We start from the raw sequence: 22,471 nt of genomic DNA, 5'->3' as shown, positions 1-22,471 counted from the left end.
TTTTCAACCCTTATGGCCATTTTCCAGAGTAAGACATACTTTTTTTTGTAGGTTTTATTCAAATCTAGTTTCCATTTCAGTTAAGTTTGAGCACCAATCTTGGTAAACTTGAAACTATCTTAAGCTACTACACATGCGTCGTGGGATTAGAGAAAGCATTGTTAGAAAATGCTGAGTCTGTATAAAAACAAGATAATAAACACAAGTGGAGCTAACCAACTAAAAAATATACCAGCAGACACACAACTCACTTTTGCAAACGTGTTAGTATCTAGTTTTTATGATTAACTTGTCAACTTGTGGCCTGTACGTCTCGTCTGAGCTGTGTTTCCTTTTCCTTAAGTTGAAATAGATTCCCCTTACATAATGGTATATTTACAGCAGCCTTGGCAGGACACACAGACACTGCTCTTTATTTAGTTGGCATCAAATCAGAACAGAGACGCTTGGCTTTTTGACAGCCCTGTGACCTCCCTGAACGGACTGACCCATCGACTGTCCTCATGACAACTATTAAAACTCGTCTCATTCATACTCCTGAACAGCTGCCATAGACCCGAGACATCCACTCCCCTTTGTGTGAGAACAGAGGAGTGAATATTTAGTATCTAAATATCCTGCTTTTTATAGTTTGAACTGGATCCCCACCGATTAATCGGCCAGCTATTACTATCGGCAGATATTGGCTTATTCATTGATTGTCGGTATAGGCTAATTTTATCGCAGATGTGCGACGATATTACTAGATTTATTCACCAGTCAAATAGCATTCAATGTGAGTTTATTGTATTACATTAGCCGTTCTCTTTCACCAGCAGTGTGCTCTATGGATTACAACAAGCGCTATCACTCTCCAGAGTGTCAAGCGCAAGTACATGCGCAGTTACTTTCGAGTTGAGTGACCACCTTCTCTTCATTATATATCTTTTCTACAAGTGTTTGATAACTGCATTTGAGGGATCAACGCAATACATGTGTACATTTACGTATCTGTTTCATAGATCTAAGAAAGATATCATCGATATAGCATAACAGATTGTTTTTCTTAACAATATCGGCCCCAAAAATCCCATATCTGTAGGGCCATAGTTTGAATGTAAAGATTTGAAGGACTCTCCTCAAGACTGCTGATATTGTAGCCTCAAGTTAAGGTATCATATTTTCCTTTCAGCAACAAAGAATACAGGGAATTTAGAGTGAATTTGGCCATTATTCTCAATGTTTTTTTGCTGCTGTGATTACCTTCTTCCCAACGGGCGCCTGCAGATATGGACAGTAGAGCCAAACAACCCTTGCCCCCTTTGACGTCCTGTCTTCTATTCACTTTGTTTCTCATTCAGCATCAGATGGTAATGGATAGCCGTAGCAACTCTATGGAGTCTGTGTTCTCCACCAGACAATGTCTTCAGGGAATCAAGTGGAGGCTAATGTTGTGGTGTCTACCTTCAGATTATGTCGATTGACAGGCAAGGACCACCGTGACACCAGGAAGCGAATTTAGCCATCGATACCTGGCTGGGGGTCAGGTATCAGGACACCCATTATAGATACATGGGAAGATGTAGCTGCAGAGAGAGGAGCTAATACAATACATAAAGACTCTGTGCAGCTTCCCTTATGTGTTTGGTAGATCATTTCTTTGTTGTCTCAATGCTTCATGGCAATAAATCTTACACCGTTGGAAAGCCTGTTTATTTCCCTTTTTAAATGGTGCCACATTTGTAAGGAACATGCATTTGTGGAATGAGCAGCAGAGCTGAGTGTGTGGGTTTGCTCCCATGAAAAACTCGCCCAATCTTCTCTGCCAATGCCAAACAGCTTGTTCTGCTGTTGACTCTTGTTTGGTGTCGTTTAGTGGATTGGAGACGTAGTATAACAATAATGGTTTTAACAATTGATTAGATATCCAGTGTTTCCCCTACCATTATATTAGGGGAGTGGCCCACCCCTCCAATGGCACCCCTGCCCCCCTTGAAGGTCAAGTTAATAAAAATTAAAAATAAAAACATTTTTTATTTTTATTTTCATTTTTTTTAGATTTATTTTTGGCCTTTTTGTGCCTTTATTGTAGAGATGGGATGGTGGATAGAGTCGGAAATCAGGGAAAGAAGTCATGTAAGGATACCTTTCCGATAGAACAGGACAGCTGTCATTAAAAGTAACGCATGAACACCAAGATTGTTTGTGTCGGTGTCCATCTGCCCGCACCCCCCACCCCCCCAAAGCTGTAAACATAGGGGAAACACTGATATCCCATAATTGGTTTTTTTTCTGTAAATGTCTTGTTTAATGAGAAAAGTTGCTGTCATTAACTTCCAGTCCGTTGAACAGAGGATTACTTATTCACTTCAGAGAGACACACTAATAGAATTGTCTGTCCCAACAGTTGACAAGGCTCAAACAATAAACACAACTTACATTTGTAAGTACCTCATTTCTCACTAATAGGATATTATTGAAATAGTAATAAGGCTGTATACATACGTCTATTAACCATGATACCACCTGTTTGGCAAAAATCAATACTATTACATCACTAAGCTGTAAACAGTGTGTGGTTTAATGTTGAATAGCACTGCAGTGTGAATGGGACATCCCATGTTTGCCTATGGGGTCATGCCCTGTGTCAGACCAGTGGCCTTTCTAAACCCAAGGCTTCACAGAGATTTTCCCATTGTTCCCATTACAGTGCTCCAGAGAGTGTGTGTGTGTGTGTGTGTGTGTGTGTGTGTGTGTGTGTGTGTGTGTGTGTGTGTGTGTGTGTGTGTGTGTGTGTGTGTGTGTGTGTGTGTGTGTGTGTGTGTGTGTGTGTGTGTGTGTGTGTGTGTGTGTGTGTGTGTGTGTGTGTGTGTGTGCGTGCGTGCGTGCGTGCGTGCGTGCGTGCGTGCGTGCGTGCGTGTGTGTGTGTGCGCGTGCGTACTCCCCAACCCCCTCTTCAAACCTCACCTCCCTCCCCTCCCTCCCTTTCTCTTTCACACCCTCTCAGCTGTGCTCACTCACTCTGAGCCCGGCCAAAAATCTGGCAGAGCACCTCCTCAGTCAGGAACTCCCGTCCTCAAGTTAACCCAGGCGGTCGGGACTTTGTAACCCACTTAGGGTGCTTGTTTTCTGGAGTGTGGAGGAGACATGGAGATGGTTCATCAGGGGATTCATAGTTTACCTCAGTATGGATTGTCCGATTTCCCATCCTCAAATAAAGGTAACAAGTTTTTTTGGGGGGTTGGAAAATGTTGAGCCTTTTTAAAGCTTTACTCTCTACTGAATGCAAGGGAGACATTTCTCTAGGCTGTGATGTCTTTACAGACTTCTTTGTTGTAACAGCTGCACCTTTCAGAGGGATTAGATCATCTGGAAGTGATATTACTCATGAATGAAAGGCTGTAAATAAGACTGCTATCATATGTATCTAAGAGTTTTTGTTACGAGTTATGAATGAAAAAATGTGCATTGTATTGAGTCTTGTTGCTCTGAGAGTGACTTCCTCTTCTGCTGGAGGTATTTATGATGATGTGTAGACTTCTGAGGAGGCTATCATTAGACACAATATTCAATCTCAACTTGCCCCTGCTTGCATGCAAACAGGAACACCTTTTTAGACAAGATACAAAGGACACCAATGTGTTCATCTAATCTCCCACTGTACACAAACACACACATACACGGACACACTGAGAGTTATGACACATATTTTTGTCATTTAAACAAGGTAGTTACAGTGTCTGCATTGTTTTCTGAGCCAGCAGCAGCTGTTTCCTTCACTTGGCAGGAAGCACAATCAAAGTCTGGAAGAACTTAACAATTTCTCAACACGTCTCACACAAAATTTATTCCACTTTTGAGCTCACACAATATTTTTTTAGGTTATTTTTCACGCTTTAAAACCCACTCCCTTCTGAGAGATGTCTGTCTAAAAAAAAAAAAAAAAAAGATTTTTTTTTGCAATAAGGTGAAGTGAAGGTTTTCCTTGGATTTGTGACATTGTTACAGTGTTTTGAGAGCAGAGAGACAAGTTTTGATTTAAGGTTTAGTTGTATGCTTTTCTTGTATTGAAGCCTTCTGGAGTTTTTTTTTTTTTTGTTCTTTTTCAAAATGACTACTGAGTGATGCATTAAAAAAAAAAGGTAATCCACTTTCAAGACAAAAGTTTAAATAGGAGACTATAAATAATTTTTAAAGCTCCTGTGAAACCGATTTAAAATTTTACCAATGCCTTAATATGACCCATAACACAGTTTCTTTTAACATCTTTATCCCTGCCCCAGGGTAGGTGTCAACAAAAGTGAATTACAGCAGAGTGCAGAGACAGCCTTTGTTGACACTCTGCACATTAAAGATCCACAGTGCGTGATGTGATTGACTGATTAAACACAGCAGGAGGAGATCTTCTACTAATTAAACACTAACAGCACAAGGTCAGCAAAGAAATGAAAGGTACTGCATGTCCACAGGGGGCGCCAAAATCAACACAAACCAAAAGACAGAGTTAATAATAATAATAATAATAATAAAGCATTTTATTTATAAAGCACTTTACAGTTGAAATCTCAAAGTGCTACAATTAGAATTAAAGCATAAAAACAATTGCAATAGTCAGACAAGTAAAATCAGGCAGCGTTAAGAACCTACACATAAAACAAGATCTAAAAGCAGTGGTTTTAGGGACATCAGGGAAAAGGGTTTTTAGGGAAAATGAGGAAGGTTTTCAGGTCATTTTTAAAACGTTAGTCATAAAACCGATAGCTTGGCTTAGCTTAGCATAAATACCAAAGGTTAGGGAACACAGCTAGCATGGCTCATAAGGTAAAAAAAAGGTGAGAAAATCTCTTCTTTTCAGAATGTTACAATTCATACAAAATCACATTTTAAAACTGTAGAAGCTGGTTGATTTCTTTGCCAGGGTAAGTGAGACTGTAGAGATATGAGAGTGGTGTCAACTTTCTTATTTTCAAGTTTGACTTAAAGGTGTAAGACAAGTCTTATCAATCCAAACATGTACATAAATGTAACATATTGCAGTAATCAGAATGTATTCAAATGACAGCTGAAGATCAAATATACATTATCTGTATTGTATTTATCCATCAATTCAGTGACCATACAATACCGTCCAGTCTACATGTTGGAGTATAGACACGCTGTAGCTTTACAGGACTCACTAACCGCAGTACTGGGCAGAGTGAAGTGGATCAGGGCTCCAGGTATTTGTGAGCAATTACAGAACAGTGGGATCCTTTGTTGTCTCCCACCTGTTTTGAGCCATTAGTTAAAGACCAGTCTGCAGCTGGCCACTTATTAAGGCTTGAGGTCCGAACTGCAATGACCAGTTGTTGGCTGCTCAGATGGTCGTTATGACACAGACAGTGGGCAACTTAAAACAATATAATAGTAAGGGATCATTAAAGCTCCTGTGAGGAGTTTTTAGCCGGTTATTAAATAGACTGAAATGAATACTGATGCATCCTTTTGACTTGCAAAAGCAAAGACGAACATCAGCATAGAGATTTACTTTTTCTATATCGATGTTTTTACTGCCTGAAACCACTGCTGCGGGGTCGGTGTCAAACAAAAGTGAAAACAACAAGCTGCATAAGCATCCTTCATTTTTCACATTTTCCAATAAAAAAAAGTCTTGATCAGTGATACATTTGTTAAAAGACATTAGGAGGAGAGCATGTACAGGACAAAACAAGCAAAGAGACAAAAGGTACTGCTTTGTCTTGTGCTAAAATCAACACAAATGCAGAGGACATCGTCAAAGTTTAAAATTGAAAGGGCATAGCATTTTCTCTTTTCCTTAACTTTCATAAAGGCCAAAAAGGTGAAGAATGTATCTGGATGTATTTTCTGTCTTTAACACAAACTGTCTTCTAAAGTTCAGTCTGCACGCTGCTGTTAAGCTGACAATTGTTCACCGCTGAGTGTCTCAGACTTTGCCGCAGTGTGCTGAAGCGTGGTGAATCGGGGGGAATTGTGACAGCTGTCACGGTTGTCTCTTCAGGTACAGGCAGAGCTAAAAGAGAAGATTTTCAACTCTCTCTGGCGGTGAACTCCTGCTAGCATTGGTCTCATTTAAGAGGCGATGATGGAGGGTTTTTTATTTAGTTTTCCAGACACACATCGCAGGCAGTCTGACAGTGGTGTGGTGGAGAATAATACTAGCGGGCAGTCTAAACTACAGCCTGTAAAGAACCTGTCAAAGGCTGGCCTTCAGTCATTTATTTAACAGACAGATAAAGAGAATTTACCCACAGGCTACAAGATGATATTTGAGCTTTTTATCTTTCTGCAGCTTAACTTTAAAGGACCAAAGTCTCGGATGGGAAAGTTACAGAGCAGGAATTGGAAGATTGGAAAGCAAATATTTGTTGTTCATTGTTCAGTGGTGCAGGGAATCTGGGCTTATCTGCTGACTTGATGGTTTTCTAAACCTGGAGACAAATCATTGATCCACTCTTATGTGTCTAAGGTCAGGAGACAATGCTGAGTTGTCTTTGAATGATGTGTTTGTGATTGGGCTCAAAGTGCGTCTCCAAACAAGAAGCACTCATTCACTTTTTTTTTTTTTTGCATATAGCTGGAAAAAAAGATGTCTCATTGAAAATATAAAACTTTACACCCGTACTCGTTGCCAAGTATGGAAAACAAACGGTATTAATGAATGCACGAAGCAGGCTAGACAACCTATGTCATTCACAAACTGATGACTCAATCATGGCAGCTGCTTGTCTGGTTTTATAATAAACCCTTTAGCTCTTACTCATGAACACATGGCATTTAGATAATAGAAGAACGTTTATGGATATTAACACACTGGCAAACATTTTCTTTTGTCTCTGTTGCAACACTGGATTGAGGTTTTAATTGCTGACCAATTTATTCCCAATTAACACCTCCTGACTTTAGGGGAAAACTCCAGTCTAAGATCTTGGTTTGTACCAGGTTTACAGATCCAAACCTCTGGACCACTTTGATAACACATTGGGCCTTTCTTAAACCGCTCCCTTCACCCTCCCCTTACAGACTCCAATTCATTTTGCACGCTCTCATGGAGGGTTTGCCACGGTAAGTGCTATCCAAAACCTCTTAAGGTCTCAGTGAGAGTGGGTTGTTAACGCCTACAACAGCAGGTCTGCACCAACGCTGGCTTACTGATAAAGAGTAACACCTTTTAATGTTCGCCATTGGAGATGCTCTGTACATAAAAGTTCAGCGTTAGCAACCGTTAAACACCTAGTATCACAAAGATGGAAAAAAGAAAATAATAAAAAAAGTTAACATTATAATCTATTCTTAAAATTGTCTAGTTGATATGTGTGTTTATTTGACTGTGAGGTGTTTAATCTTAACAGGGGCTTAGAAAAACAGCATCTTCTTTAAAGTTTGAAATAAGATGTTAAGGGAGTTATTTGTCATCCAAAAGCCACCGAGGATCAAAGAGTGCGAGGTAACGTCAGGCAGATTTAAGTAAAGTTTACTCGGCCCTCTGTGACAGGGTGTCAGTGTCGAGGAGTGGTTTTGAGAAGCACCCCTTGTGCCCGTCCCCAGAATATTAAACTTGTTGGATTCAGGACGATCTGGATACGGTTGGTTGGCCTGTCCACAATGTCTAAGAGAAGACAGAGCAAATAAAGGTTCAGCCTGGCAGCTGTAAACATTCTTGCATCAAAGCTAATGTTAGCCAACTAGCTAGACCAGGGGTTCCCAAACTTTTCAGGTCGTGACCCCCAAAATAAGGGTGACAGAAACTGGGGACCCCCCCACTGTTCTTTAAGGTGGTTAGTTAGGTATATAACGTAGCGACAGCCACGCACACACTAATAAACCTATCCAAAAACTAGTAACACAAAATAATACAACAGCCTAAAAGAATTAAAAATGTCATTTCCATTTCACTTAATGATACCGTCTTGGACAGTGGACTACTTTTTGTATATTTACAAAAATGGTAAAAAGATATATTTATGCACTTTTAATTTTTTTTTGGAAGGCATCTCACGACCCCCCTCTTGGTGGCTGGCGACCCACCTTGGGGTCCCGACCCCCACTTTGGGAACCACTGAGCTAGACGATATTGAAACAATTACAATCTGTTTACCGACTCTACTAGACTTGTTTAGCGCTCTGCTTTTGTTGTTTTCCTAAGTAAAAGACTTGACTTCAGCACGGTGTTGAAAATGACTAGATGGCTGGATTCTGTTCAGTTGGACACACCATTATTTCATAACTTGTAGCTTGTGATTGTGTAGCCTGAGACAGAATATCCGTCTTCTTGAACGAGTGATGCATGTAAATGTGTTCTGACATATATTTGTCGTTAGTTGAATATTTATTCATGTTCCTAAAGCAGGTTGCATACCTTTAGACGGATACAAAGGTTGTTAATAATGTTATTTTTCTCAGCAACAGTTCCCTCACATGTTTTGTTCGACAGTTTAAAAAGTTTTGTCCAGGAAGTTGTCCAAGCTTTAAGTGAGTTTGACACACCACTCGTCTTTATCCCACGCAGCCAATTCAGCCACTGTGGAGGAAAGCTGAGCATCAACAGGATATGGCAGGAGGAACAGCACTGTGTGTAATAGCCATGGTATGCTGTATAATCCTGTTGCACGCTTGTTTAACAGCTTCACAAGCGTTGTTTCCAACAGGAAACGCTGTCTTCCCATCCAGGCAGCGGAAAAACAGGCCCGAACACTGAGGGCTGATTGATTTTAAACATGGAGAAAAAAGCTCACAGGGACACCAGGGAATCACAATTACTTTGCATGACAATCAGTGCAAACAATGCTGAGAAAGGGTCGCTTGCCAAATTAGCCAACGTGTCTGATTGATGTCACTGTGGGATCCATCTGACAGATCCACATCATTGGTTAACACATCAAATTTAGACTAATGGGACTGAGTAATGGGACATTACGACAAGAGGAAATGTGTGAAAATGAGATTATTCTCCCCATACTGGTTATTCAAAAATGCACATTTCTAGTTTTAAGAGACCAACAGTAGTTTTTGCAATGCCCTACTTTAAGAGACAGATGTTTTTCTTGTTCTTTATGGGGAAAAAAAGTTTCATTATTTTATAACCAAAAGTTCTCAGCTGTGTTTCTGCCACATCAGTCATTTTCTGAAAGCACATGTTGTGGTTTCCCGACAACCAGCCCAATAAATGAAGTCACAAATAGCCCACACCTGCTGTACCATGGTAACCTGAGCTGCCAGTTGTAGCTGAGTAGACAAAAGACTCCCTAATTGAGACGAATCACAAATCTTTCTGTCAAGGACCTCAAAGTTAGATTTTGGTTTTACATTTCGTCTTCAGGAGTATTATTTGGCTTTTGCCTTGCAGGCATTTAAGTATGCAAACACACTTAAGTTTGATTTAAAAACATTTTAGTTATTTTTTTTTAGTATTTATGAATACTAATGGTTCTCCAAATTGGTTATTTTAAAGGTCTAATGTGTTTGAATACAGCTTTAAATGGACATACTCGTTTTGTAATAAACTTGTAAATGTATATCTAAGACCAAAACCAACAAAATTACTAAAAAAATATAAATTTACAGCAGAACACATCCTACAGAAACCACGGCCATCAGATGAGAAAACAGTCATCAGTACAATATGCAAACAACGGCTTAAATGCTAACAATCTCCATCTTTAATCTCTTCAGATTACTGTCCACAGTTTCCATTCTCCCCGTCGATGCATCACCTGCATCAGCTTTTTTTTTTTAAAGGTTTGTTCTTTCTGTTGTGAGGCTTATAAAAAAAAAGAAACTTGACTCCGTGTTCTTTCTTCTTTGGTAATGCCTCCAAAACACAGCAGCTTTAAGGCATATTTCTGTGTTTGCTCCCAGCGAAGTGACAGGAGGCCCATTCCCGCAATCCAAAGAGAGTTGAAAGCGAAGACGTGTTTACCCATCTGTTGTGGGCGGGACTTTGTTGCTATGTGTTACTATGGAGCGCATAACAATCAATCAATCCATGATGTGCACTGTGACAAATACATCATTACCATGAATTGAAGGCACCGTAGCTTATTTCCTTCAAATGAACAATCAGATACCTATCAATCCACATCTGACAACTTTTTTTTTTTTTTTTTTTGGAGCTGGAGTTGGAATATTTTTTTTTTTTTTAAGTTCTCAGCAGTTTTGGGACATAATGTCACTTTTTTAGAAGAAATACACTTCTAGTTTGTGAGCTAGTGTTAAAGTGATAAGATATTGTTTTCAGTGGGGTTTGGTGGTTAGGTTTTCTCTGAACCCTTAAAAAAAAAAAAATGTTGTCACGCCCCTGGTCGCCACTGTGTTCCACGCTCCGTCTCTCACAGTGGACACACCGACACGTCGATACTCTTCCTCTCGTTTCCTCTCTCGCTTTAAATCCGTATTGACATCAGTCGCTGTGGGGGAGTTTGTTACGTGGATTGATCATCTGAAGCGCTGTAAGCAAGCGAAGTGTTGGTGTTTTTTTTGGGGGGGCGGGCGACGGCGGAGCTTCCAGACCGGCTGCAGGACGGAATCACATGTGCGAATGTAAGTGAGCTGCGTTCACCGGCGGCGTTTCGGTTTGTTGACTACTTTGCCTCCTTGAATATCTGTTGCGCGTCGCAGGTTGAGGGAGAGAAGAGAGAGATTCACTGCTGACTGCGAGGATGTGATGTGAGCACTTCAGAGGTGAGCAAAAGCTACCTCCTCGTTAATGTTTTTTTTTTACATTATGACTGAAAGGTATTCAGTCAAATATTGGTAGGTACTGCTCGGTTTCTTAATTTTAGTGTTGCTTAAATACAGATGTTGATCTGCATGTTCAAGTGAAACGATGGAGGTGTGATTGATAATCAAATTGTTTACTCCCTGTATTGTAGGGTAATTAATGGGAGCTCAGGGGGAAGTCAATAACGGGCAGTGACTAATCACTGGATCAGGAGCAGAAAGCACTACAGCCTAGAATAAAAGGAAGAGCTTAGGTACTTCCTGTCCACAAATCACATTATGTATCAACTTTTTGTCTTATTTGTGACTGTTGTTCTCTGCCATCAAATGAAGCATCTTCTCTGTTAGTCCAGATGGATGGATGATGAGTGGATACATGGATTGTAAGGGCTGCTGGGGGAGGAGAAATCACAGAAGCCTCATAAATAAAATGTACATTTTCATGCAAACTGTGGTTTTCAGAACTGTTGAAAAAATTAATTCATGTCATTCGTTTAAAAAAAGAAAAAATGAAAATAGCGATTAAATTGTCGATACATTTGTTAAATGAAAATATAAATTTGTATGCAAATAAAATGTAAAGACATGATTTAAATTCAATCAGGAGGACCAACTGCGTAGTCTTTGAATGCATAGTCATGTCAAATAATTATTTCAAAACTCAGATATACTCGGTTAACAAAGATATCAAGTGTTTAGCACCAAAGGAGGTGTTTGTGGTGTCGTCTTCATCTTGGAGATCACCAGCTTTTTATGACATGGAATATTACTAATTTGCTTTTCATTTCTGTGAAAAAAAATGAAATAAAAATCAAGTTTAGAAGTCAAGAACTATATTCCCGGAGGGTCAAGCAGCAAATCCAAAATCTGATCACATTATTGATGAATTGATGAATACTTTCAGTTCAGAGGTAGTTACAGTTATATTTATTGAAGGAAATGTAATGCCGACTGAGCAGTATCAGTGAAACTTCAGTTGTTGTCATCCTCAGCCTTTCATCATTGTAGACTGGTTTACTTAAACATTGCTGAGGGAATTTTTTGCAGACCAGCAAAATACATAAAATCACAACCTGCTGATACATGCTGATGATGTCTACAAGGTCAAGAACATATGAACAAGTATGTAAAACAAGTTGTTGTTGAATGCAGCACAAAGTGTTAATCTGATCTGCTTCATGAGGTGAAATAACACACTATAATGGACCGTGCAGAATGAGAACATAACTACCTGAAATGATCTCCAGTTTCACTTCTGTAACGACGCCTTAGTTGAAACCACTTCTGAACCCACACAGTTTGTCCTCTCTGTGTTTGTACAGGGAGCAAACTTTGTGGACATGTAGTGTTTTGCCCCGTGAAGCATTCTCGGGGCAAACACTGGCATCTGCTGCCCGCTAATGAGATCTCATTAAGACTGACTGGAAGCATCCATCTCACTGTCAAAGTTTGGCTCCAAATATGCCGGAGCTGTCCAGGGACCCAGGCGTTTAGGTTTAAATTGATGGCTTGCTTTCTTGGATTTATCATAAAATTGAGTTGATATAATTATCATTTCAGATGCGTGCGGCTGAGACCTCACTGTGACCTGAAGGTGTAATTATCACATCTAATTTCAATTATAAAGTTACTTATAAACTCATTCAATTGGCGGGAAAAAAGTACTCTTATTATAAAAAAAGTTGTCGTACTTTAGCAACAGTCTCTCAGACCAAAACATACTCCCTCAGCCCACCCTCCATTAGTGAGCTCTGACACTGCCTGGAGCTCCATTGGTTTCTTATTTCTGTATGGATGTATGTCCAGAGGAAGTTTGACCTCACTCTTTTTCAGAAAGTAATCTCTCAATGATACCTTTAGTTAGCATATCGGATATCTGCTGTATTAATGTTCAAAGTGTTGCACATTGTGCCTTTTAAGATGAGGTTTTTTGTCCACGTCTCTACTGCTTCAATACATCGAAGCTGACACACTCGACTGCATGTACCTGCAGTCTAATGATCAGCACTCAGTCGGCATCATCCCTCCAATCATTCTGTCTTTATTTCAAACCAATATTCTGAGTCTACTGATCCAGGATGAACAAATCACTTCTCAAACTGACTGGTTGTAAATAAACAGGGTTGTTTTAACCTGATATCAGAATGTAAGCTTGAGATCGATCAGTAAGATTTGAAGAACAGGTCCTTGCTCTCTTACCACTCAAATGGTACACAACCTAAAACCACACTTATTTCTCTATTGTGTATTGTTATTCTGGACGTCACTGCTCACCAGATACAGAGATGAATCATAATTTGATGCACTACAATCAAGTGCTTCAGGTTTGTGAAACTGATAATGATGACATCAGAGATTGTAGTGGAACGTGCGTTGAACTAATGATTCCTTTTGGTGAGTCTTTCTGCCTCATTTGGACTTCATAATGGTTACCAGCATCCCCGAGCATGTCCGTCATGTTGTGTTGAAGTAGTCTATAAATATCTTCCCGTATGCAACGCGCAGATCTCACCCTGTGCCACGATCAGTGGAGGAGCATCCCTGGTGGTCAAACTCATGAATAATTCAGTGTTTGTGTGACACACCATTTGTCTCCTAATGGCTCATCTCCTCCCATAATACACCAGGTGCTTTCTGTGAAATGCAAAAAAAAAAAAAAACAACAAAGTAATTGTTTGATCTTGATGCAGCCGAAGTGGAGCGGAGGAAATTATCCAGTTGTCATAGTGATCGCTGTGATGAGCTCGGTTATGTGAAACAGGTCCGGACCCCTTGGCTCCAATCTGTTCGGTGTCACATGAGAGCTGAGAGCGAGCGGCAATTATCCGTCAGGATGGCTGAGCCTGTGTTTAATGGAAGATATTCTAATCAGACCACGTACTATACTCAGTTATTTTTATTTGGTGTGTGTGTCCATGAAATGCCATGTTTTTAGAAACACCTGTTTGTTAGATTCAATTCAATGAATCTGCCATCCAATAAGGTTGGGACAAAATATCGACATGTCTCGTGAGACACCATTATCGTATGGCTGGTGCCAGATATCTAAACTCCCCCAAAAAAAGTTTGGAAACATTATTTTGGTCAATTATTTACAGAAGAACATTGCAGGGGATTTTGGCACATTTTTTTTAGAGCGCTACTCACATGTTTAGCTGTGTTGCACATTCCACGAATGCATGATCCTTACAAGTTGTACCTCGTTGTAAAGGTGACTAATCAGGCTTTCCAACGATATAACATACAACACCAATTAGTGTCATTAAAGGGGCGAAATAAGTGACTGATATAACGTGAGGAGTTTATATTTTAAGATATATTATTTTATATATTTCTTAGGGTTAGGGGTAAGGGTTAGAAATATAATACTTTGAGGCCATTTTGCCTCTATAGAATAAGACAGTGGATGACATGCAACAAAGAGATGGATTCAAACTCAGAGCTGCTACAATGAGGACTATAGCCTCCACACATGGGGCGCAATGACAACTTGCAGTGAATAAATAAATGAATGCTGCACTTAACCTTTTATATTCGTCATCAGATATCATGATGTTTCATTATATGATTGTTCTGCTATATATAAATGATCACAGAATCATTGTATTAGGAAATTCATTTTATCCTGGGCCAAATATCAAGTATTGTACTCTATCAAATCATCTTGTGTCACATTGTATAGTATCATGGGTTACCCTGGGATTCCCAGCCCACACGTGTGTTGTGTTGGTACAAGGAGGTCTGACGCCGCCTGGAGCTTTACCGTAGAGTCCTTTTCCTTTTGGATAAGTCTTTGTCACTGCTTTTTTTTTATTTCCTCTGGATGTTTGACTTTCACTGTGAACCATATTTCATGTAAAAAGATTGACATTGGAAAGATGTTCCCATTCAGGTGCTGCAGGGAAAAAAAGGTTTCTTTCTGTTCAATCCGCAGGGTTTGACGATTTACATAACTTGTTTTTCAGCCAGTCAGAGTCCAGTGTGCAACTCGTGCACGTGAGACGTGGTAACTCAAAACCTCTAAGGTGCAAACACTGAGACTGTTCTTTTTATCGGAGCAGGAGACATCTCGTGTCTTTTGAAATGAATAACACCTGCATAGCTGAAGATGTTTTCATTTTTCAATATGGCACAAAGACTAGGTGACTTTTAGAAATGTATTACAAGGTGATGGAAACTTTCGTGTGGAAAAGATGTATCAGACCCCAAAAATAATCCTGTCTGGAGGGGATGTTTAACTTTTAGAATGTTTTCAAAGTTGTTCAGTCCTCTTCATCTCAAACACATTGGATAAAAAAAAAAAACAGATTATCCAGGCTGATTAAATCTTATGTCTTTGTGTAGCAGACTCTCGTTCTTTATGAATCCAAAATGAAAGTTTGCCACCAGCGAAATGTTACTTTTTCCGCATTATTCAATCATCAACTCTGTTTTACGTGTCTTTTGTTTGTCCAGGGGGAGACAGAGAGCGGATGACAGCCAACCATGAGACCTACCTTCTTATGGCCAGCACCCAGAATGACATGGAGGATTGGGTGAAGACGATCCGCAGGGTCATCTGGGCTCCTTTTGGTGGAGGTCAGTAGACACACACAGCCCCTGGTTTTATTTGGCAACCGATGTGAAGAAGATTGATATGAACAGTTTGGTTTCTAAAAGAGAAAGACTGTTAAACTTAAGAAGGGATACATGTGTACCATCTCAACACCACTTCAGCTCAGTTTGTTTTGGGCAGAACTTGACGTCATCTGATTGTTGACTGTGTCCTGATCCAGAAAACTAAGTGCATCCTTTAAATGCAGAAATATTGTTTAACTAAAGACTGAACGGACAAACATTGTGCACAATGATAAAAGTGTAACTTAAATCCATTTTTAGTTGCATATCAAGATATTTGCAGAAATTTCCAAAATACATAACATTTATAGCCAAGATTCCCCTTGTGTGCATTTATCACCTTTTTGTAAAGTGTTTGTGTACTCACACACTGATGAATTTACCAGGAGCTGAGAACATGGTTTAATACCTCTGAAGGTCTTGCTGAGGTCAGACTACACATTAACCTCAGAGACCCACTTCTACAATCTGGTATAAATATCTCTGATTGATTAATGGGATTCACAAAAAAAAAAAAGGAAAATGAAATAAAATAGCTCAGTGGTTTTAAAGTGTAACATGACATCGCTGTAAGCACGCGGCTTATCCCAAGCCACAATGCTTCTACTCACACTGTATCTCACTGGACAGTCGATGATAAATCCAAAACAAAAACTGGTATACAATCCAGTAAAGTAACAATTCACTCTTTTCAACATTACATTTCTGCACAATATAAGTGAGAACTCCTAAAACATCTTCCAAGTTCTCCTGTATGTACTTTCTTTCTCCTTGTTCAGACAGACTTTTTTCCTTTCTCTTCTTATTCACAGTCTTATTGAGCCTTCAATCCTTCACTGTGTGAGGCGCTGTCGTGCCACGTCTTGCATAACTAAAGAACTTGACTTAGCCATGACAAAATGTAAAAACAGCTTCTTCCATACATTAGGAATAGGGAAGGAAATAGGAAACAAGTAAATAACCTTGGCAAATAAAGCCAACAAAAAGGCAACGTATAGAAACCATCAGTTATATTGTGAATGATAGCTGAAGTGCTTGATGTTGTGGTATTTTTGTAAAACTGTACATCACTTTGCAGGCTTCTGCATGATACCATATCATATTAAACCATACACTTTATTGTCCCTTTGAAGACATGAGTCTTGGGACTCCAGTGCCGTACACATTCATCTGCCTCTACAGTCATGGTGAGATCATAGTGCTGATGACTGAGTCTCCTGCTGGCTTGTTATTGACTTTGCTGGCAGACAGTGGCCTACATTCTGTGTTAGCGGGGCAACAAGTGGGGCGTTTGAAACCGGACGGGCCGTTCAGGCGGCGCTCGGTGTCACAGAGAATGGATGAGGCTGAGCTGGCCCCTCTGTTTTCAGAGCAGGGAGTTTGATGTCTATTGCAGCTGACTGCTCTTCAAAAGGACGAGCCATTTGTCAAAGATGCCACAAGAAAGGTGGCTCCGCGTTGGAGCCAAGCCGGGCTTTCTCTGCCCCTCAAACAAACACACATATACAGCGTGCACACACACACACACACACATATTCCAGGCTTTTACAATTTGCAGTAGCAGCAAAGACCAACTGAGCCCTGATTGGCTCTCAAGTTTGGTGAACAATCCTGTGCAGAGAGTGACGGACGGACAGAGAGCTGGAAAAAAAAAAACCCATTCCCAGGTTTGACCCACAGAAGGACTCTGAGCTGCCGATGGTTTGCTGTGATGTTGTGCTGAACACTCGCTATGTTGTTGAATGGATTATTGGGCAGCGTGAACAAACAGTTGGACAGGAGAGCGCTCAAAGTCAGACCTTTTTTTGAGAAATGTGCAGCTGTGGCTTCTCCATCTGGATCTTTGGAGATTTATTTCATGGTAATAACCAAACAAGTTTGTTTGTTGTTTTGGAAAGAGTTTGCATTTTAATTAGGAACTGCAGAACAGTTTTTTGTTTTTTCCTTTTATGTAAAAAATGCAACTTTTTAACTTAATTTTAAAAAACTTCAGTGACACAAAGTTTCTGTCTTTATGCACAGACATGTTCTCTGAAGTTCATACGGGAGATCATATCATCTGGTTGTGTTGTTGTTGTTGTTGTTGTTGTTGTTGTTGTTGTTGTTGTTGTGCAGTGACATTAAGACAATAATTTCCACATGTCAGCTCAGCCCACCAGAGACACATCCTCCTGTGGTAAAGTGTCATTTCTCTTTCAGTCTGGCTTCAACATTTTAAACGGGTCAGGAGGACTCGGTTTAGTGTAACACTCTTGTTAAAGGTACTTTGAAGTACGATGTTTTCCCGTCTTCTGGTTGTTTATCAGAGTTTTGCGTACAGGTCAGAGAAGCTTAGAAACGACGTTCAGTCGGTCAGAGTTTGTCCGACCGGAGTTGAGTTGTTGTTTCAGGACCATCAGATCTCACAGTCACAACCTGCTTTTTGTATTTTATCTCTGAGCTCCAACAGTTTGTACGGTTGAACCCGGATTTTTCGAGGTTTTCTTTATTGCTAGAAAGTCAACTGATGTGGGATTGTTGAGGCCCATACCGACTGTAAAGAGAAGATCGATCACCTACATGTTGGCTGATGAAGTGAGTTTTGAACAAAAGATAGACTTCTTGGAAAGGATTGTGTTCCGATTTTGCTCGCATATGACAATGAGAAGAGTAAGTAGTCTAAGACAAAGAGGCTTATGAAAGAATATCTAACGTTTATTAAACATTATCAACCGTTTCTGCTTCATGGGCTGTGGACAGTGCTGAAAGAAGGGCTAAACGTTTTGGAAAGAACGGACATTGCGTTATTTTTCCATATTGTGATTTAAAAGAAAATGACATTATTGCAGGAAGAGGGGGGGGGAGGGAGACGTGTGTGTGTGTGTGTGTGTGTGTGTGTGTGTGTGTGTGTGTGTGTGTGTGTGTGTGTGTGTGTGTGTGTGTGTGTGTGTGTGTGTGTGTGTGTGTGTGTGTGTGTGTGTGTGTGTGTGTGTGTGTGTGTGTGTGTGTGTGTGTGTGTGTGTGTGTGTGTGTGTGTGTGTGTGTGTGTGTGTGTGTGTGTGTGTGTGTGTGTGTGTGTGTGTGTGTGTGTGTGTGTGTGTGTGTGTGTGTGTGTGTGTGTGTGTGTGTGTGTGTGTGTGTGTGTGTGTGTGTGTGTGTGTGTGTGTGTGTGTGTGTGTGTGTGTGTGTGTGTGTGTGTGTGTGTGTGTGTGTGTGTGTGTGTGTGTGTGTGTGTGTGTGTGTGTGTGTGTGTGTGTGTGTCTTCCAGAAGCTGAGAGTGTTCATTGAACCGTCTGAGTCACAGTAGAAGTTTCTCTCTTATTTAGTCTGAAGTCTTTGTGTTGTGGTACCAGTCGGTCCAGTACAAAAAAGGAAACGTATATATCCAGTAAACACACACACACACACATATGCCTCATAAGCTGGTCCACGCACATACTCGCATGTGACCTGGGAAAACATTCCTAGACTCATGACCAGAACGTCTGGAGGGATGACCTGGTTTTCACTCCTCTGATGCGCTCTACGATTCATGAGGATATTCATCATTCTTCGGTGTGCTGGAGCTCGGCTTAAATCTGTTTTCTTCTGATCCGCGTAAGATTGGGAAAAGTGGATACACGGCTTTAATCTTTCTGGAGACTTTGAGAGTTTTAACTGATTTGTCTTATGTGGGTTGCTGGAAGGATAGAAGTGAACAGAATCTGTGTGTTGGCTGCCCCGGAGGAGAGAGAGAGAGAGAGAGAGAGAGAAAAAAGAACACAAGACTCTGCTGTGAACTTCTTAGTGAAGAGCCTCTTTTTCCAATCAAATAGGACGGGAACAAAGCACTTTGTGAGGGATGAAAAATGAAGACAGTCGGACTGACCTTCTGTCAAGCTGATGCATCGCCTTGATTTCAGCTTTGTTTGTTTGCCTTCTGTCATCACAGCCAAAACAAAGGCGGCTTTTTGGAAGATGCTAAAACGCAAGCACTTAAAACTCTGCACGAGTGGTGTGTTATCTTATCACAAATTCATTAAGAGGCTTTTTGTCCGGAAGCTCACGAGTTGCATCAGTTTCAAGAGCGGTGAGTATGACGAGTTTTACTTTTACTGGTGAAAAAAAAAACAACAACCATACATCACTGCATGAGATGCGTACGTTAATGAATGCTCTGAATGAATGTAGGACATTAACACAAATCTCACTGCTGTGTCGTCTGCTGTCAAAAAGAACGAGGATTCCCCCTAAGCTCACTTAAGTTCAGTCACCTTGTCGTACCACGTGTGCGCTCGCTGTAAGTAGCCTCTGTGTGATTCTGAAGACCGGAAAACTATGCAGAGCCAAATCTCCCGGGAAGGCTTTCTTAATCCCCTCTCGTTGCATCCGCATGAAACGGCTGAAAATGGAAATGAGTATTTCACCACCGCCTCAGACAAAAGGCGAGAGGCGCTCAGCGGGGAGTCTCAGATTTGATCATCAGACTAAAGCTTTGTGGGTGTACTTCTTCTTCTTCTTTTTTTTTTTCGCTTGGATTGTCTCGCCAACCTTATCAGATTTTTTACTTTACCAATTGATTTAACGGATCTCTTTGATGTGCCTTAAGCTGCGGATGCAAGCCTGAGGTTTTTTTTTTTTCGCTCTCTAATTCTTTGGTTAATACTCTTTTCACTTCAAGGGAGAAAGTTCAGTCGTGCAGGATATTAAACCGTGTTAATATTACAAATGATAAACCATATTCTTTGTCATGTCAGAGTCATGCCCTTAATAATTCAGCTTCTAAATCATATTTCTCTGTTCTAAAAACATGAATCATTGATGGAGATATTGCTCTAAGCTGCTTTGGTTTCTTAAACTCACTTATTGCCCTTTTCCCTTCATGTGATTGATGCACAATACATGACTGTACTTTCAATTCTGTTGCCATAAAAACTTATCATAATGAAAAAATATGTAAACATTTCAATCCGAATCACACACTGCGGATTTATTTAGCAATCGTCGTCATTATAAATGTGTCTCTCTTTTCAGGGATCTTTGGTCAGAAGTTGGAGGAAACCGTACGATATGAGCGTCGCTATGGGAACAAGCTGGCCCCTATGCTGGTGGAGCAGTGTGTGGATTTCATACGGCAGTGGGGCCTCAGGGAGGAGGGACTGTTCAGGCTGCCCGGACAGGCCAACCTGGTCAAAGAGCTGCAGGACGCCTTCGACTGCGGAGAGAAGCCCTCTTTTGACTGGTGAGGAAACACACGGGCTGCTGGGATTGTGTTAGTGCATTTCAATGGGAAGCTGATACGGGACTGTTGAGTGGTCAACTTCTGCTTCGTCTGGAACCACAGGGGAAGAATGATGAAGTTTTTAGTGTTAGAAGAGTTCTGGTTTCTGCTGCTGGATCAAGTAGAGCTGATTGGGTTTGTCTGCGGAGGAACTGTCCTCGTGGAGAGCAAAAGAGGCACAGCACGACTGAGTTGTCGTCTCTGAGTTTGTCTCTGAATTAAGGGATTGCGAGAAACAGTTTGTAAAGACTACGGCCAATAACGTAGAATCCAACTGACTTTGCAATTACACTGAACTATATAGATTTAGTCACATTGTACAACCATTTAAGAATGTCTAAGCTTCCAATACCTTGATACTTTTTACCACCATGTGTTTAAAAAATGATACAATCACTGTTGTTTAAATGATCAATAGTATAAGTACCAAAGCTTTAAAGAACTACAGATCTTCACTCATATTTGTAACTTTCAAGTGAGAGAGCACCGTCTAAATTACTTAAGCAACGCTTTGAATTTGTGCTCTGGAGACGGTGTGCAGGAGTTTGCCTGCAATTTTTGGTAATTAAAAACAAGTAATGACTCAATATTGGGTCCCTTGGACTTACTTTTTTGTTGCTATGGTATCGAAACAGGTATCTATCGTTTGATTCTAACTAGTATCATATCTAAGTTTTAAAATTCTGGTATCGTGACAAGAAGCCTTCTACCATTTTAAAGTTTTCTTGAATTGTGAAATGGAAGCGAGAAATTGAAATGCTAAACATCCACACTTTTAATTATATTTATCGACTGACTCAAACTCTCAACAGGCTGGATAAATTGGATTTTCAATGTGCTTCATGCTGTGTGGTGTGTAGGTGGCTGTACTGAGAGACTGGGAGCTGTTATTTAATATGACAGCCGTCATCCATAATTCAGGGTGACAGACTAATGCATGTGTTCCACCTCCACATCTCTTCTTCTCTTCTGCTTGTCCTCCCTCCTTCACTCCACCCTTCCTCTCTCATTCACCTTCTCTGAAGACCAGAAATAAAACCTGGACAGGACAGTCAGATCTAGACCATGCATCAACTTCTTACCAAGTCTAAGAAACACAGGAATCAAAATCAAACTCAGAAGGAACATCAGTGTGTCATCCTCAAAGTGAAACATCTCCACCCTCTGATTTCTGATTTGACACTTAACTTAAGCCCTCCTCTGTCTCTGCCCACATTCTAGTTTCTCGATCCTAACTTTCCCTCACCGTGCAGATTCCCCCGTTAGCTGCCAATCTCACAAGCTGTCAGAAACTGGAGAGTGAGAGAGTGGGGAACGACAGGTCAGATTCAAACCTCCTTGATCCGCTCTCAAGGACTTGGGCCATGTACATGGGGCATGCAGTGCACACTGACAGCTAGGCCAGGGGCGCTAGAAGCTCTTTGCGCTTGTCTCTTTTGGTAGAATTAGAAAAAGCTGGGGTAGTGGTTTTACAAAAGCAGAAACCTCCGTTGTTGAAAAATGAAACCATGCGGTCGTGCAAAAAACTGTTGTTCCTCGAGTGTCCACTTGAAGCCAGCTCTAAAACCAGAGGGTGCCACTTTTAGATGTCATATTAAAATGTCTATTTGTACAGTAGAATTAAACCTGTTTACAGCCCGCTCCAAAAACTGAATCTGGTTAGAATAGTTCATTTATTTTTATTTATAACTCACCTGTTAATTATATAAAGGTAAGAGTTATGCATACATTTGCATAATAAGGGGCGGTCGAGTTAGTGTCAGGTTGACGCATTGTAGCGGTTTGCCTCAAATTTACCACTCTGCTGTTTCTAGATTGATCTAAAGTTAGGTTGAGATAGCATTTGATGTCATTGAGACTACATCCATGTTTTATACACTCAGTGTTTTTAACCTTTTT

The 22,471-nt window shown here is 40.5% G+C and overlaps 1 protein-coding gene across 6 annotated transcripts in view; it reads left to right on the top strand.

Annotated features, from left to right (window-relative positions):
* The window catches only part of arhgap24 (Rho GTPase activating protein 24), a 76,232-nt gene that overhangs the window by 46,444 nt on the left and 7,317 nt on the right, over positions 1-22,471 (top strand). For 3 of the 6 annotated variants that reach the window (XM_061060743.1, XM_061060745.1, XM_061060746.1), the window contains 2 exons: positions 15,172-15,294; positions 20,326-20,533. In XM_061060743.1, the coding sequence (XP_060916726.1) occupies positions 15,172-15,294; positions 20,326-20,533 (331 nt within the window). Of the gene's footprint in view, positions 1-3,027; positions 3,200-10,498; positions 10,678-10,882; positions 10,971-15,171; positions 15,295-20,325; positions 20,534-22,471 lie in introns of those variants that run through there. The other 3 variants (XM_061060744.1, XM_061060747.1, XM_061060748.1) reach the window with 3 other exon arrangements.

Source organism: Labrus mixtus, chromosome 17 (genome assembly GCF_963584025.1).
Source record: "Labrus mixtus chromosome 17, fLabMix1.1, whole genome shotgun sequence".
Classification (NCBI taxonomy): domain Eukaryota; kingdom Metazoa; phylum Chordata; class Actinopteri; order Labriformes; family Labridae; genus Labrus; species Labrus mixtus.
Note: the sequence above shows the minus strand (reverse complement) of the source record. Positions and strands in the feature narration are given on the sequence as shown.